Source organism: Ptiloglossa arizonensis, chromosome 7 (genome assembly GCF_051014685.1).
Source record: "Ptiloglossa arizonensis isolate GNS036 chromosome 7, iyPtiAriz1_principal, whole genome shotgun sequence".
NCBI classification, from domain to species: domain Eukaryota; kingdom Metazoa; phylum Arthropoda; class Insecta; order Hymenoptera; family Colletidae; genus Ptiloglossa; species Ptiloglossa arizonensis.
The window spans coordinates 13,998,837-14,016,620 of NC_135054.1; the positions used below are offsets into that span (position 1 = coordinate 13,998,837).

Genomic DNA, 17,784 nt, shown 5'->3' on the forward strand with positions numbered 1-17,784 from the left:
TTAAGGGTTGACTTTCATCATTCATTTTATATAAGAGATATAATAAACAAATATAATTTTACGTGATATCTGTACATTTGATGTACATGGTTACATATATTTTATACTTATGATTACGTACAAAACATGTGTACATATTAGTTGAATGTAATAAATTAATTTTTTACACATATATTAGCATATAACTCTTTAAGTACTTTGTCTATTGAAATAAATTTTCTTTAATAATACATCATTGTTTGACCACAATATGTCAATTTTTCCATTTTTTATTAAGGATATAAAGAATTGGATGCAGGAATATTTATTGGCAAAGTTTATGTATAGATTTTATGTAATGAAACTAACTAGTTCTACAAAATATTTATTATGCACATCTTCCAAATGTTCTTTTATGCAATAAATTAATTAATGTTAATAACAACATTCTCTACTATTGTTGAAAAAAGTTGCGTCACTTTTTAGAGTTAGTGAATGCTTTAAATTAAAACAACTTAAATGCATTAGTACAAATAAGGCACTTAACTCTAATTTATACTGTTAACATTGTATTGACCAGTGTTATCTTTAAAAAGAAACTGAGAAAATATACCAGTATGTGTGGTAATAAATATTGAATAATATCAACAGATTTCTTTCAGTTAAAAAAACATACTGTAGATTACAGAACAAACATGTATTATTTAAAATCATTTCACAATAACAATACAGTTTAAGGTGTATTGTAGTCATAGACTATGTTAAAAAATGTATATAGCTTTCTATTTATAAAAAACTATTTATAAAAAAAGAAAGCAATGTAAAAGGATTATTAAAATAATTACCTCCTAAATATTTCAAGGATAAAAACTTCATTCATGTGTATTCTATAATTTCCTTGAACAAGCATTTTTATAAATAACAAGTTTCAGATATTTTTCCACTTAATAAAAGAAGAAATATAGTAATATTTCAAAACAATGTTTGAAATATAAATTAAAAATTATGCAATGAATAAATATAAATTTAAACAAATGTATTACATTATAGTCTTAAAAAGTATTGCATTAAAAACAACTGTATTTTAATATAATTACATTTATCTGAGCTTATTTTGTGAAGTATACTTCTAATACATACTTGTATATATAATTATCTTCAAAATGGATTCCTCAGATAACAAGCAGTTTGGAAACCTTATTTATTGTCAAAACGAATAAAAAATATGCAATTTTCTTACTATTTTAGTAATTGTACATGATATATCATATTAAAGCTTGGCACAAATATAACTATAAGAAAATTAAGTATATTAAAGGTGTAAAATTTCATTATACTTATTTACAATGAACCCTATCAAAAATATTTTGTAATACAACACAAAGTGTACTTGTATAAATTTACGAAAGTGTATATTACACTGTCCGACACGAATTTTGCCTTTCAATAACTAGTGATTTTTGTAGAGTTACACTCCCCAAACAAGAATCCAGAAGCCGAATTGATGTATCATTCCATTTTCGAAAACCACGAGTTTTTGTATAAACCTAAGATTTTCGACAAAAATGAGGTATTACATGAAAATTAAAAACGTTAGAAAATTCTAATTGGCCTTAGAAAATAGAGGAAAGTTTTTCAAATATAGCGGTATATAATTTATTAATTTTGTTATTGATCCTAAATAATTATAAATTAACGTCAAAGTTGAAAAAAGTGCTGATGTGTGTAGTTCCTCTGCATTATTTTTATATTTTTACAAAAACTTCTATACCTAGAATAAAAGTTCTACCCACTATCGGATTCTGTAGACATTTCTGAAGAAGAAACTGCCCGGAAAAAGTGTCTGAACGACTTGCATTTCAAACAGGCTGAAAAAATTGATTAAGAAGTACATCATAGTTTGATGATTGGTATCTACAAGAATATATGAGAAAAAAGGGCAGAATCCTGAAGTATTAAAAAAAAAAAAAAATGAAACATTATTTACACAAAGTGGATGCCCATTGAACCTCTTTATTGGCGTTGGTTACGTATAACTCGGCCCTGCCGAATTGAAACAAGCGAGCAGCGGGGCACATGGCGGCAAACCCCTGTACACGCGTTGTCACCGAATATTTTTTCAGCCTGTTTGAAATGTAAGTCATTCCGTCACTTCTGCCGGGCAGTTTTTTCTTCAGAAATGTCTACACAATCCGATAATGAGTAGAATTTTTGTCCTAGGTAAAGAAGTTTTTGTAAAAATATAAAAATAAGAGGAACTATATACATCGGCACTTTTTTAAACTTTGACGTTCATTTATAACTATCTAGGATCAAAAACAATTAATAAATTCTATACCACTGTATTCAAAAAACTTTCCTCTATTTTCTAAGAGCAATTAGAACTTTCTAACGTTTTTACTTTTCATATAATACTTTATTTTTGTTGAAAATCTTGGGTTCATACAAAAACTCCTGTTTTTCGAAAATGGGGTGATACACTAATTCGGCTTCTGGATTCTTGTTTAAGGAGTGTGGCTCTACAAAAATCACCCATTGGTTATTGGAAGACAGAAAAAAAAGTTTCAATTTGTTGGACAGTGTTATACGAAACAGTGATTTTAATGCAGCACTTTATGCAAAGAACAAACATTTTTCATGTGTAATGCAATTCTATCTTTTTATCGTGACATGAATTGCTTTAAAAATTAATTGAATTTTTGTTAAACTAGAATTATTATATATATTTCATTATTTATGTTGTTTTAGAAAGAAACAACATTAGTGTTTTAATCCTGAGTAGTAACATAAATTACTTGAAGAAATTTAATTTATCAAATATTCTTGTTAATAAAGAAATATTGTTTTGTAACTGCATATTATTATATAATTTGATTAATTCTTTCTTATACTCTTGCAAAGAAAGGTAATCTTCTACTAAAAAATAAAAGTTTTACAATACTGAATTTTTTTTATAAGAAGCAGATTCTTCCTAAAGTCTGATTACTATAGCATCAGATTTGGAAAAATATACGTATCTAGTGTTAAATTTTACATGATTGTTGTAATTGATTATTACAATTTTGTCAAATTATATAAATTGATCAATTTTTCACTACTTCTTTCATTTTTCGTCACCCACTCGTCTTTTTATAAAAAAATGTAGTAATGGCAACTTCGTTTCTACCACTTGCACATTGCACAGTAGGTATGACATCTACTTTTTTGGCGAATTCAATAAATCTATATGTTCTTTTTCTTCCTCTGTGAGAAATATTTTGGTAATTACTATATCACCTGTACTATACGTTTGGCAAGCCACGCTATTTCCAATATTATGATCCGTTCGTGGACTCTTATTTCTGTCTCGACACGAGCACACACATTTCGTTGGAGATGCATCTACACTACTTGAGGAAAATTGATCGGTTGCAGAACCAGTAACAGCTGAAAGAATTGCTTCCAATTTTTCAATTTTCTCAAATCTGTCCATTCGTTCGTCAGACAGTATTTCATCAACCATCTGCATTGATTCTGTGAGGCTAGGAGTATCAGAGTTTCTTGGTGATAGTATACCACCTAGAAGTACAAACATTTAATTGTATTGAGCGATTATATATTACAAACAGACGTACCAGAATGTGAATTTTCGGAGGTATAACTTTCCATACTATGATACTCTGAATCGTCAACTTTATCATCGTCGTCGTCATCGCTGCTGTCTCCTTTATCTTGACCCATATTTTCAAGTTTTTCCAATTTCCTTGCAACTTTGGAATTACCTTTCAATTTCTCCTTTTCATCTTCAGTAAGATCTATGTAACGTAAAAGACGTATTTCACGATTGCTTAGCACAATGTTTTTTGTGGTTGTTTCTTTTATTCTCTTTTTCAAGTCTGCAACTTCTGTTTCTACTTTTCTTTGTTTCTTACGTGTTTTTACTTCTGCGGGTTTAATGTGCATTTGAATTTGCTCTTCACACAACTCAGCAAACAGAGCTTGGACTTCTGGTTTAATAAGTCTAGTGGTATTAAAAGCAAAAAAGAAATGATTATACTCAATAAAAAATATTTAAAATATAATATTAATGAATTAGATTGTAAAATAAATATTATAAAATTAGAAAAATTTTCAATTTTTGTTCGTTCATTTAAATGGAATCATTTATAAATGCAAACAAGAGATTGGAAGTAATTGTCACTTAATTAAATAGGTATAATAACTAAAGTATTTGGTAAATAATATATAAGTAAAACATACTTAGCCATAGAAACATATATTTGTGGAACAAGACTTAAAACATCACTGGAAGCATAAATGAGCATGTCCCGTGTTAATGGACGTCGACACCAGTACCTTTGATTATTACGATAGATATTTTTTAATTGTTCCTTCAATGGATTACATGGAACACCATATTGATCACATAGTGTATTCAGATTAACGTTCTTAACTTTATATACAGGTTTACCAGTTTCTTGATACTGAAGCACAGCATGAGCAACCTATAAATATGAACACAATTTGTTTTTTCTATAGTGCATATTCTTGTTATTTTGTAATCTAAAATATATTTGAAATATATTTAATAATTTCAAATCAAATACCTGTGTATCAAAAACATTGTTTAACATAATCTTGAATTGTCTGTACAAATTGATACTGTCATTTCTAGAATCATGAATTACCTAAAATAATATATGTAAAGCTTAAAATATAAATTTTAAACATCGAAACACAGAAATTAAACGAAGTATGAAAAAATGTAACTATGAAAAATGTTTAGTATCATCATTTCTTACTTTAATAACACTTTTATGCTCTAGAAGTTTTTGAAGTCCTCCAGCTTGAACAAGATTAGGACATGTAAACAGATCAAATATATATGCTTGTCCAAACATAGTACCAATTTGTACAAGTGTTAATTGTCCTTTAACTCCTAAGTTTACGCCTTCGCTGTCAAACGAAACAACAATTTTGCCATCGGAGAGAGGCTTACGAGGATTTATTATATCTTCGATAATTTGAAGACTTTCCCTTGGATTTACAATTACTCTAGTTTGTTGTAATACTTTTAATTTCCATGCATCCCCCATTTGCACAATTTGTAAACTGCGATCTTTTTCTGTATTATCTGCCAAAGTCTTCATTACAAGTGTATTTATTCTTTGCTTTAAAGTTTGCTGCTGTAAGCTTACTGGAGGAGAATTGCTTTCATTCACTTGAGAATTGGAACTGTGCACAGAATTAACTTGATTAATTACATTAGAACTAATAGATTCTGAATTAGTAGTTTGCTGTGATAATTGAGTATTGCTCGATTCGCATTTGTTTGATTGAACAACTGGATTTGTAATGGTTTGACTTGCAGTACTATTCTGAGTTCGCACAGAGTGTGCAAGTTTTGTTTTTGTTTTTCCTTCTACTATAGAAGATTTTGGTCTTCCAATTAATGTTACCAAATTGCTTTGAACATGAAATGAATCTGGGAATATTTTTACAAATGTACATAAATCCTGGGGTGTTTTAAATATGGAGGTCCAATTTTCATAGAAAAATTTATCATTAACTATGTTAAACATTTGATCTATAAGAATTGGACCTTTTTGTTCGATACATTCACAAAGGAAATCTAATAATTTTCCTGTAACATCTGGATCTATACGTATATCAGGTTCTAATTTTAACATAGGTTCTGCTTTCATGCCTTCATATTGCTTTAACATTACATTGTCTTCAGTAACTATAAAAGTATAAGGATACTTTAAAAGAAAATCTCTAAATTCTTTGTAATGTTGGCCAGAAATATGTCTAACTTCTGGAGAGGCCTGAGACCGATGTCCCAAAAGGCTTTTAATCGGTACCTCTGTACCTACTCCATATTGCAGTAACTTATTTGTAAAATATTCTACAGCCTCTCGTGCATAATCACGTTTACCACTTAATTTACATCCATTTTCTTCTTCTACAACTTGTTGAAAAGTATTCACAGAAACATAATCGCCGTTAATAAGGAAAAGCATTGGATATTGAGTTAAAAACTTTTTAAGACCACTTTGAGATCCACCAGCTATTTGACGCATTTCTTTTGTAAATCCTTTAGCTCCAAACTGGCAGCTTAAATCATGCAATGTACGTGGTCCGCCTTTATCCACAAGGAGTTCAAAAAAGAATAAAAGTGTCATATTTCGAACAGTCTCATATTCTGAACTATCCATCTTTTTAATTTATATGTTGCTTTCAATATATATATATATATACTTTTATTATTTACAATCCCTGAAGAATGATGTCATGATACACCCTAAACAATATTGTCAAAATCAATAATATTCATTAGCTCCAATTACTATTAATAAATGTATTTGTAAATATTTTGTTTTGAGATATTTAAGATAATAATTTCATTTGTCCTTAATAAAGTCACTTTTTAAATATTACTAAGACCGTACACACATGCGCACATCATCGCCACCATCATCATACATATACATAGTAAATCATACCAATTTCATTATTTATCACAAACATGTAATCAAGCAATGTGTATTTACCATTATAATAAACATCAGATACCGAAAATAAAAGTATAGAAATAAATTATTGCCATCCTTTATTGTGTACTCTTACAGGTACCTCATTGGTAATGCTTTCATGGGAAAAAGGTACTTGTTTTAGTATCAATTAATAAAAATCCAATGAACTAACAATTGTACAGCCACCATAACAGAGAAAAAGTTATATCTAAAATCCATTAAAATAATGCAATTAAATAAAAAATTATAATTAATTAATTTCTATCTGTACTAATTGTTAATACATGTTATTTAATTTATACTGCTTGTAAGTAAATACAAACCTTGTGAATAGCTACACTTTTTTAAAATGCAAATCCTTTTCTATCAATTGCATACACTTTGTATAAAATGCGAACATTATAAAATCTTCCTCTTCCCCTCTTGTAGAATACTTTGGTTGATGAAAAGTAATAATAATAATTTTGTCTAAGGTAGAGTATAGTACAGTATCATGATCATCATAACCTAAAAAAAATATAAGACATTGACATTAATCTACATATTTATCAATTATTCATTAAATATTGATAACCAATAATAGAAACATAGTATTAAATGATAAAATGTCTTCGTACATACATTAATCAAACTTCAGTAAATTAAAGAAACTATTGCACGAAATATCTGATGAACACAAATGGAAAGAAACCTGTCCATCTGCAATATACATATACGAATATTTTATAAATTCATACTTTTGTGTTACAGATTTAAATATTAATTATTGTGATTCATGGGTTATTAAAGTGTCACAATATATATATTGGGTATAAGACATATGTCCATACATTAATTTACTAGATTACAGCACTGTTGTGTAATTTGACATTGAGCAGTATGAAAATTACCTATGTCAAATAAAATTCCGCGTAACTGCAATGCATATCGAATATAGATTTAAGGATCGACGATATCAGAATTCTAAGATATCACAGGTCAAACAACTCTGACATAGATTTAAAATATCACGCCAACAAACACTAATGAACTCGATATGTATTTATACATTATCCGTTAAGTTTGACTTTTTCTAAATAAGTAATGATAATTAGGTATAGTGCTTTACTAAGGGCTTGCTAATACCTTGCCTAATATGTAGTAAAATTTCAGTTATCCGCCAATGTGGTGCACTGTGTAATATATCTGTCTATACATACCGAACATGCATATCCAATTAATCCTCACCTGGTAAAACAGACACGAGAGGGAGTATCAAAAGAGGAAAATAGCTTTCTCAAAAACCGATAACAATTATAGTGACTGACCTTCATTTATATTTTAAACTAATTTAAAATTAATATCTTGTTACAAACTTTACTTTTATTTGTATGGATTAATTAGCAGATTATGTTATATAGAATAAAGTTAAGAATGTATATTACTTATTAAGGACTTAAAAAAGACATTATAAGCGCATAAATGTATCTCTATATGTATATATTTATACGTAAATATATATTGTGTATTATCCATACGCGCGCGCGCACACACACAACACGCTCATATATATATATATATATATATATATATATATATATATATATGCAAAACTTGAAATATATAAATTGATTATATAATAGAATTTTATAGTAACATATATTCTAAATAATACCGTAAACAATAATAGAATGCATGAAATTTATATCAGAAAAAACTTGAAACTATTAGACCCATTGGTAATACTTGTAATATTAATAAAATATTTTGTTAGAACAAACTACAATATGCTTATTATTTTATCTAAACAAATTTAAAAATAGCAATTACTTTACTCTAATTCTAAATTCAAAAGACCTATTTAAAATATCGTGATCTTTATTTACTAGAATTTATTGCGTTCAGTTGGCTACACTTTTATTTCGAATTATATGTCAACTATATAAATTTGTTTGAAATTAGTTTCCAGTAGAACAAAAGTAAGATGAGTACTTAGAAACTATTGTTAAAAATACTACGTTTCGAAAAATAATTAGTGGAAAATTAATTTATAAAACTTCTGTATTTATAGAATTTTTATACTTGTAAGTATCATAATATATGCGCAAAAATGCATAATATATGTATTACTGTCGAACGAATAAAGTAATTACATGTTCAAAAATTATTAATTTAGCTTGAAATATGTATCAAACTTATAATGATGAAGATGAATTCGAACCAAGAATTACGCCGAAACCTATTTCCAAGTTGGATGTAAGTTTTTTATTTACATAAAATATAAGATAATATGTAATTTATTGTAATTTATTTAAAAAATTGAATTTGTAATTTTGTTATGTTTTCGAATGATTTTTTATATAATTTAAAAATAAAGAAAAGTAAAAATAATAACTTTTTGAATTCTTTTTGCTCAATATCAAAGTATCTGCGTGAAAAATGTATATTATCATATAAAATTATCGTTACAATACATATATACATTATGTTTCCATAAAATAAGGATTTTGAAAGTAATGAAAGTAAGTACATTAATATATTTAGTTTTAAATATTTGGAATTTTAGTGCTTTACAGTACCATCAGTTCCTGAGGTTTCTTTGGTGTTTGATAAACCTTTATATCGCAAGACTAAACCTAAAAGTTTAATGCACAAAAACAGTATTTCATCACCCTTAAACACTAATGGTTCTTATGCAGCATGGAAGGAACAAAATTACTTATGCAGACCTTCAATTTCTAAAGTTAATGATTATGCAAGTCCTCAGAAAATGAATTGCAATCAAAATTATACTGCAGAATCATACCTTTCACAGGATCTTTTAAAAGAAGTTAAAGGAAGAAATTATATTTCGAAGAAAGATTTTCGTACTAGTCCAAAATATGAAGAACAACAAACACATAGAGGAAATGGTGATACTTCTTGTGGACATACTTATCAAATGCACAAAGACAACACATCATATATTGGGAAGAAACAGAATATAAAAATTCAGTCCAGTAACACAACAAAACATATTGACCCTGTATCTACTGTACCACATAATATTAAAGCATGCATAAACGTTGATAATTATGCTGCCAATGAAAAGGAATATTCTCCTTTATTATATGAAAGAAAATTACTGACTCATCATTCTGAACAGCAGAAAGTACCATTTCATGATTCAGTCAATGAACCATCCACACAAAATCTTACTATTAATACAAATACTTTGAAAAGAAATGAAATTCAGTTACCACATTACTTAGGACAACAGTATCCTTATTTTAATACAAATGCATATCCCTTTCCACAACTTCATCCTTATTCTACTCACAATACAGATAATCAAGAAACAGTTAAGAATTTATTACAAATTATAAATAGTCAAAATGAGCAAATTAAATCTTTACAAACACAAATAGATAGATTATTGAAAATGCAAGAAGAAAATCTTAAGGAAAGGAAAAGTTGCTTTTGTTCATCACAAGTACAGCAAAAAAAGGACCAATTATTTATAAATTCCAAGGATGATACTACTGATACTTCTAATTATGATGGTGTGCCACAAAACATAAAAAGACATTCACATCAATATGAATCCTCTAAAGATAAAGAAAAAGAATATTCTAATGAGAATGAAAGTGTAAACCAAGCTGAACTGATATTAGCTGAAGCACAATCAAGAAAGACTTTTATGGAACAAAAGGTTTCTATTGGGGTAATGACAAGTTTTGAGTTTACTGTACAAAATAGTCCTTTTACAGTAGATATTGAGGACTATGAAAGAAAAGATAGCCAACAAGAAAATGGAAATTTAAAAATGTGCAACAGTGTTGTTGGTTTGCATGATACTAGTGAATCTTTGAGGAGATATAAAAATTCCTTTACTCGAATGCCTAGTGCACAATTGGAAAATATAGTTGAGGATTCAGAGAGTTACATGTCATCTAGTCAACAACAAAGTAGTAATTTAAATGCAAGTGTTTCCATAAAAGACTTAGAAAAACAAGCTCATATAGATATTCAAAAAGAAATAGATACTCGTAGATCTGAATCTCCTAAGTCATGTAAAGGTATAATTACAAAATTAAGTAAGACTGAAGTTGCACAAAGGCATTTAGAAAGAATTAACACAGAAGAAACAAAGAATTATGAAATTGTAAAAACACCAGTAACCCAAAAAAATTCTGCAGTATACAATGTTCCTGGAAATAGTAATCATATTTCTGAAAAAACAAATATTCCAACTAATACAGATCAATATACAAAGTTAAATACACAAAGAAATAACGATTCTGTGAAAACAAGTCATTCTGTAAATAATTCAACCGATTATTATAAGGATTATCGAAAAGAAGGGCAGACTACTGTTGCTAAAAGAGCCAGCTGTATTGAAGATAGTTTGATTTTAAACTGTGGTGATTTAAGAATAAATGAAAGACCACCTCCTACTCCAGAACCTAGTATTCATGTTGAAATGCAAGAGTATTCCAGTGATGATGATAGTGAAAAAGTTAAACGTAGTTCTAAAGTGGGCTGGACTTTTTATAATAATGTTCTTGGACAAGTAAATCAGTTGTTACAAAATTCATGTGTTATAGATGATCAGCAACAAGATCAAAAAAAAGTAAATCAGAATGAAAGAGAAGAGAGCGAAAATAGAGCATTGGATACTGTAAAAGTTGCTACATTAGAACAACTTAAAAAGCTTGGAATTAGCTTAAGTGAAAGTCCAGAACATAAAGAATTAAATAATAGTAACAAGTATGTTTTGTATTCACAATTTTTTTATTATTATATCTATGAATGTACAAGTTATCTCAATTATTTAAGTGATGTTAACTTAAGAGATTGTACATGTCACTAATAGTACAATATTTATACAATTATATTGTTTAACATTTATAACAATATAAATGTTTTTCAAAAAAATAGTTTATAATTTTATAATGTACTAAATTCAATTATATAATTATTTTTAAGTATATAATAGGGCTTTTAATGTAATTTATTAATCATATTTTGTCTTGCTGCATTATTTAAAATTTTTATTATGTATATTTATGGATTTGGTTGACATTACTTTCAATAATTGAGTTTGAACTATATTTAGCAAATAAGGTTGATCATTTGTTTTAAAGGATGGCATTTGACTTATCATTTTACCCACGTTTGGAGTATCAAGCAAATATGACACACACTACAAGTGCTGTAAATGAAACAAATACAAGTATGCATATGAAGGCATTGGCTTTAAAGTATTTGTCTGATGAACAACTTGCTGAATTAGCAGTGCAAAGACAAGGTTCAGCATCTGTAAAACATCTTATGGTTAGCAATGTACAAGGCACAAACATGTCTTTTGCCACAATGCGTTATTTAGAAAGATATCAATTACTTCCAGGAAAGAATAATGTTCAAACAGAAGGTGAGAGAATAAATTAAAATAATTTTTAATCAATATATGCATATTTTTAAACCGATATCTGTAAAATGTAATACCGGAACGAAGTAGTTATATTTTTCGTTTTACAGATATTAGCAAAGTACAGGTTGAAGTGCCTCCGAAGGTTGATATAAAATTTACTAATCCAAAAAATAGTCCCATAGTACAGCGTTATCCTTTTAGTCAGACACCTAGAACGACTTGTCCTAGTAAGATTCTAGACATTTCAACTTTAAAGCAACAGCCTAAACTCTTATAACAATTGATTATATTAATATACCAATTAGAAATTTTAATAATTTTATAATTCTTAAAACTCTTAATCTTTTTGATGCTGAAGTTTGAATATTAATTATATGTCGTAATTCTGAATATATCTGAAATAATTTTTAAAACTTTTAATCCTTTTGTTGCTGAAGTTTAAATATTCATCATACATCTTATTAATTATTATGCTTACTAACTGTCTCTAAGGGTTTACCATATGCACTACACAAGATCATTTATCCACTTTTATAAGCAACCAAAGGATTAAAAGCAAAATTTCTATTAAATATGATATTTCCACAATGTATTTTATTATATTTATATTATATATACTAAATAGAAGTTGTTTTTGCACTTGAGTATTTTAAGAAATAATCGACAATGTAAAAATGTTATCTACAATGTTCATACAAATAATTTATATAGTAATATACATATTAGACAATTGTCATTTTATATTTGGAAAATCTATAAATCGAGAAGATAATATTATTGATGACTAATGTGAAGAATGAATTCTGCATTTCTACAAAATTCATTGAAAATAGTATATATAAAAAAAGTGTTTACTTTATAGATTTAAGTAATTCTAATAATATGTAGTAATAAAACTTTTATTGGTACAATTTTTTACGAAAATGTATTTTTTTCTTATAAATTCTACTTTTTATATAATAAAATAAATGCTTCTAATTTTTTATAAAATAACATACTAGAAACACACTTATATTTGATGTTATATATACAGCAATAACTATCTTATCTATTGATACTAAGTATCAATAGATAAAAATCTGTATAAGAACGTAAATTAGAACCTGTTTAATAATTTAGAGTAAACTTTTATGGTAAAATAATAAACTTTATTCAAACAATTCGATAATGGTAGAATTCTATAACTAAATGACTAATATTAATACCTGCACATAATGTCATAATATATATTAGTAATATTATTGGTAATGCTGATAATATTACATGTGTTTTATGAAGTATTTCAATACCTGAAACAAACATACTTTAGTAACTCTTATTCTGTATTGTAATAAAATTCTTTCTTTTATTCTGCAATTTTTTATTACTGGAGAACAATCTTATTTCTTATAAAGCACTTTGAATCTAAGTTTACTGTGATTTCTATGCATGATTAAAAAGTTTATTCCACGAGAAATTAAAAGGTACTTCTTTTAACCTGATGACCAAATTGAAATATCTTTAAAAGTGGACCTCAAGTTCGTAGTTTCAACAAAGGAAACGTAAAAAACTTCTACATTGTGTAAAAGAAACACTCTGACACTTGAGGCACACTAAAATAGTAATGCAATATCTTTGAACAATGTTTAATATGTTTTCCATCACATATCATACTTTAATGTACAAAAAACTGGTGTCCGAAAACTATGTGCAAGCTATTACTTCTTGACTCTCAATATTCAATTGTGCTACCATTTTCATAGTTTTTTTCTGGGCAGATATTAAAATTACAAACTTTAAGTGTATTTGTAAGGGTGTTTCCACCTAATCATCAGGTTAAAAATGGTACTATGCAATTTGATGCATAAAAATCTCAACACATTCTTCTGTCAAAAATGCCATTAACATAACTGATTATTTTTTTGTACTCACTTGTGTAACCCAAAAATGTAATGTTAATGTAATAACCGACAGCTATTAACCATATTGTATTTCCAACAAACCGTGATGAAAATGTATCATAATTTATAAGACCTGGAAACAATTAGTTTTCAAAATAAGGAAGTAATAAGTTTATTGAGTATAATATGTTGATAAAATAAAAATAAGACATATAAATTAATAAGAGTTAAGAGAAACATTAATGAATTAAAGGTAAATATATGTAGTTAATAGAAGTAAACAAATCTCACCATTATATAAAAAAACTTGAACAATATGAAGTATGATTAAAGGTGGAAAGAATGCATTCAAATGAATATCAAATGCATAACCCCATTCTACATCTTGAGTTTTGTCAAATCTCAAATAACGATTCGTTATAAGCCTGCAAATAAAAGTTTTATTATTCTAATATTATATTCTATATATAATGTAATGAATTTTTTCAAATGAGACTTTATAATATTTATTATAATATGATACAATTTTTTGAGTATAGTAATCTCAAAATAGTTTCTTATTTTACCAAAATATTGTAGCTATTATCAGACCAGCTGCAAGATAATCAATAAATATCATATAAAATAATAGTTTTATAAATTGGAAAAATCCTAATCCCAGAACTATAGTAAACCCAATAGAAGATATACACAAACAACACATCACTAGTACCAAAAATGCAGGATCATCTCTTGCAAATTGTGATTTTGTTTCTAAAAATAAAACATTAATTGATAGCTTTTTATAATAATAAAATATTACATAAATTTTTTATTATAGATAAAATAACATACGTTTTCTACTTTGAAAATTTCTGTATACTTTTTGTGGCGATATGAATAAAAAAATCATTTGCCACAGAGCAAATTCAAAATCCATTTGTTCAAATTTTAATAGTTTCCTTAAATATTTGTAACACTTGGTTGCAGCCCCCATACAATCTTGTCTAAAACACATTTATTTTGTATTAAGTAGTTGTAATAATATAAATAAATTTATAATTTTTTACCTATAAGTTATCGGCATTGGTAAATTTGAACCCAATTCAGATGGACCAGGAGAGTTACGCCTACTAACCCGTGGCGACGTGGAATATTTCATTTTAAAATCTATTTAAAAAAAGCAATTAATCTCTTTATAAACTTCAAGTACTGTCAGAAGGAAAACCGTATATTCTACGATGATCAGTTTTGTCTCTAAAATATAATAATTATATAACGTTTTTTCAGAATGATTACTAATGATATTTACTTCTTTTTCATCAATTACAGATAATTTTTAATGCTGTCAATCAAACACATAATTTATTATTATAGGTTATGTTTATATACTTTTTGATCATTGAACTATGTACAGTACAGTGTACAATAAATTTGGTTGATCGATAATTTAGTCAACTGAATACATAAATAATTCTTGATATTGGCAATAATAAGACGAGTACACATAAAACTGTACTTTTAAAATCAAGATTATTTAAACCGCGATGGGTATTGGCTCGATTCCATTCAATCTGATTCAATCATACTACTATACGCATCTTTTAATTATCGATTGTATTGTATTTTGTAACAATATTGAAAATATTGTATAAAATTAAAATTTAAATAGAATTAGTGTTATTCCTTCTTATTATAGTGTGTTTATATTTTTTTTTAATTTAATTGGAATTTATGAATTTTATATATAATTTGTAAAATATTTATTTCGATTGAAAGTTACCCTAAATATACACAACGTGTTTCATATAAGTATATCATATTTCGTATATATTATTTTTAAACTTGCAAATTATTATATAATATATTTTTTAAATTCTGTTAGTTGTATTATACTTAATTTTTTTATATTTTATTTGACTCTATTCGATTTAAATAATGTATACAGATAAATATAAAGTAACATTTTTAACTAATTATAGAATATACTTAGGACAAATCATAGGACAATTAATATACTTAGGACAATGTACAATAAATCTTAAATCTTAATTTTATTCAATGTAAGTTAATAATAAATTTATATTATTTATGCATTAATTGTTTAGTTATTAGTTTAGTTTAATTACTGATATATTAAGTTATAAAATAGGTGTATTTGTCTAAATTTAATATTCGAAATTACTATTAAATAATAAAGGAATGTAGATATAGACTTGTAAAATGTGGTACACTTATATATTTATTTATTTATGTATTTATTCATTCATTCATTCATTGTGTATTTATATTATGTACAAAGTAGTCTCTAACCACATAATGGACGCAACAAACGAACCTGTTATGTACAAATATATGATTACAGATACATCGAAAATGTTCACACATCAGACATAAAAGTATGCGTGTAGTTGAATTACGACTTATCACTGTACCACAAATTAATATGTATAGCTAATACATATAGCTTTGTGTTTTTTTTCTTTCTATATTTTATAGGATACAACTATGTATATATCATTTGTCTCAAACCGCATATCTTCTTACGTATTTTCTATACATGTGAATATGTGTATATGATATATACATATACATATTATATTATTACACACAACACGCAACAACGCGCGCGCGCGCGCACACACACACACACACACACACACACACACAATATACAGGCGAGTCATTTAAGACCGAAAATGCAAATATTTTTATTATTTTTCATGATGCAAAGAAAATTTGATAAAGCTGTTTGATTTTAAGATAGAAATTACTTTTTCCTCAAATTCAGTTTTCAAAACTTCATGACTATTTAATTTTTCTTAATGAAACCTATATACACTTTTTCCAACCTAAACAAAAATATAATAAAACGAAGTCAACTATATTACGTGTTATATAATTTTTACGAAAATTTTGTAAACCAAACATGTTTAGAATTATGTTGTATAGACAGAGAAAGAAAGAGAGAGAAAAAAATCGCCAAGTTACATGTAGTACACTTTTCAGGGCAAACAAGTCAAGAATTGCAACAAGAAAATATATTATTTATCATTAAATCTTTTTCCACGTTGTAAAATTTAGCCTACATGTGACTCTGTACGATAGAGAAAACACGTTTGAACTTATTCTTCCTGAATTTTTAATTCGAACACGTTTTATTTCCTTATGTAAAAACATATCATATGGCTTGATTATTTCATTTGATTATTCTTTTCTATTGAAATAAAAGAAAATTTACGTTTCATTTAGAGAAACTTTGGTAATTTTTATCTCTGAAAAAATATGACTTTGAGAAAAAAGTCATTTTTATCATATTATACGTCAGTTACAATTAAACACCTCTTTTTACAAATTTTCTTCATATTACTGAAAACAACAGACATTTTTTATAATTTCAATCTTACGAGACTCAGCCTGTATACAGAAAACCATCGTATCAATACCGACATTTATAAAAATATGCGTGTACCTTTAAAAGTTATGCACTTTAAACAAGCACACTAATGCTAAATTATGTATGCATATATGTATATATGTATGTATGTATGTATATGTAAATATCCTTGATTCAAAGTTGGTTTATTCTATGTATTTGTAATTACAAACAATAAGCCAATATTTGATCAAGTTTATTGTTTAACATTCTGTTTCAATCGATAGGGAATACAAGAGTTTTTGACAGATTATTTAAATCGTGCGTACTTCTTTCAGCGAAAATTGGGAGATATCGATAGATACAAAAGCATTCATTGATTTTTACATACATAGAAATACATATGTCAAAAGGCACTGAACATACAACGAGTTCGTCCGCAATGCAACTGATATTATATGACGCGTTACAGGTATTACAGGAGCAACATTGTAATCAACGAGACAATTTCTTATGTCTTATTTTCGTTTCAAAATAAGTAACGGATATTGGCATTTTAATTGATTAAAATAATACAATTCTTTGCTTTTTTACTATTGTCACTAAGTAATCTCAATTCTTCGTATTCTTTCTGAGATATAAGATGGTAATTGTCGATTAAAT

At 26.8% G+C, this 17,784-nt stretch overlaps 3 protein-coding genes across 14 annotated transcripts; 1 reads left to right on the forward strand and 2 right to left on the reverse strand.

Moving 5' to 3' along the window:
* Window positions 1–1,037: 1,037 nt before the first annotated feature.
* On the reverse strand, window positions 1,038–7,740 carry Egl (Egl_like_exo domain-containing protein). Of its 8 annotated transcripts, XM_076316438.1 has the most exons (10): window positions 7,620–7,711; window positions 7,116–7,193; window positions 6,818–7,001; window positions 6,513–6,702; window positions 4,761–6,262; window positions 4,566–4,646; window positions 4,219–4,463; window positions 3,891–3,979; window positions 3,594–3,773; window positions 1,038–3,537 (listed from the first exon to the last, which is right to left on the reverse strand). In XM_076316438.1, the coding sequence occupies exons 5-10, from the start codon at window positions 6,174–6,176 to the stop codon at window positions 3,176–3,178; spliced, it is 2,373 nt and encodes a 790-aa protein (XP_076172553.1). In that variant the 5' UTR covers window positions 6,177–6,262; window positions 6,513–6,702; window positions 6,818–7,001; window positions 7,116–7,193; window positions 7,620–7,711; the 3' UTR covers window positions 1,038–3,175. The 8 variants fall into 8 exon arrangements, with proteins under 8 accessions (XP_076172553.1, XP_076172552.1, XP_076172549.1 ...); XM_076316437.1 differs by having other exon boundaries at window positions 3,630–3,979; XM_076316434.1 differs by having other exon boundaries at window positions 1,040–3,537; window positions 3,594–3,979; window positions 7,694–7,715.
* Window positions 7,741–8,655: 915 nt separating this feature from the next.
* LOC143149079 (uncharacterized) lies at window positions 8,656–12,453 on the forward strand. 2 transcript variants are annotated; one of them, XM_076316150.1, is made up of 4 exons: window positions 8,656–8,729; window positions 9,040–11,222; window positions 11,600–11,886; window positions 11,994–12,453. In XM_076316150.1, exons 1-4 carry the CDS (start codon window positions 8,658–8,660, stop codon window positions 12,161–12,163), a joined length of 2,712 nt encoding a protein of 903 aa, XP_076172265.1. In that variant the 5' UTR covers window positions 8,656–8,657; the 3' UTR covers window positions 12,164–12,453. The 2 variants fall into 2 exon arrangements, with proteins under 2 accessions (XP_076172265.1, XP_076172266.1); XM_076316151.1 differs by having other exon boundaries at window positions 11,974–12,147.
* A 574-nt stretch (window positions 12,454–13,027) lies between these two features.
* On the reverse strand, window positions 13,028–15,308 carry Unc50 (Unc50 RNA binding protein). 4 transcript variants are annotated; one of them, XM_076316072.1, is made up of 7 exons: window positions 15,138–15,308; window positions 14,816–14,915; window positions 14,601–14,752; window positions 14,333–14,519; window positions 14,058–14,191; window positions 13,798–13,899; window positions 13,028–13,175 (listed from the first exon to the last, which is right to left on the reverse strand). In XM_076316072.1, the coding sequence occupies exons 2-7, from the start codon at window positions 14,905–14,907 to the stop codon at window positions 13,039–13,041; spliced, it is 804 nt and encodes a 267-aa protein (XP_076172187.1). In that variant the 5' UTR covers window positions 14,908–14,915; window positions 15,138–15,308; the 3' UTR covers window positions 13,028–13,038. The 4 variants fall into 4 exon arrangements, with proteins under 4 accessions (XP_076172187.1, XP_076172188.1, XP_076172186.1 ...); XM_076316073.1 differs by having other exon boundaries at window positions 14,816–15,002; XM_076316071.1 differs by having other exon boundaries at window positions 15,058–15,308.
* Window positions 15,309–17,784: the final 2,476 nt, after the last annotated feature.

Excerpts from the sequence above, each read along its gene's own strand:
- Egl (XM_076316435.1), bottom strand. The coding sequence starts at position 6,176 with ATGGATAGTTCAGAATATGAGACTGTTCGAAATATGACACTTTTATTC. Across the intron at positions 4,464-4,565 it reads ACAATGTTTTTGATACACAG|GTTGCTCATGCTGTGCTTCA; the intron begins GTATTTGATTTG and ends TCATATTTATAG. Across the intron at positions 3,538-3,593 it reads CTCCGAAAATTCACATTCTG|GTGGTATACTATCACCAAGA; the intron begins GTACGTCTGTTT and ends TTGTACTTCTAG.
- LOC143149079 (XM_076316150.1), top strand. The coding sequence starts at position 8,658 with ATGTATCAAACTTATAATGATGAAGATGAATTCGAACCAAGAATTACG. Across the intron at positions 8,730-9,039 it reads AACCTATTTCCAAGTTGGAT|TGCTTTACAGTACCATCAGT; the intron begins GTAAGTTTTTTA and ends TTGGAATTTTAG. Across the intron at positions 11,223-11,599 it reads GAATTAAATAATAGTAACAA|GATGGCATTTGACTTATCAT; the intron begins GTATGTTTTGTA and ends TTTGTTTTAAAG.
- Unc50 (XM_076316072.1), bottom strand. The coding sequence starts at position 14,907 with ATGAAATATTCCACGTCGCCACGGGTTAGTAGGCGTAACTCTCCTGGT. Across the intron at positions 14,753-14,815 it reads CCAATGCCGATAACTTATAG|ACAAGATTGTATGGGGGCTG; the intron begins GTAAAAAATTAT and ends AATGTGTTTTAG. Across the intron at positions 13,900-14,057 it reads TCAAGTTTTTTTATATAATG|GTCTTATAAATTATGATACA; the intron begins GTGAGATTTGTT and ends AATTGTTTCCAG.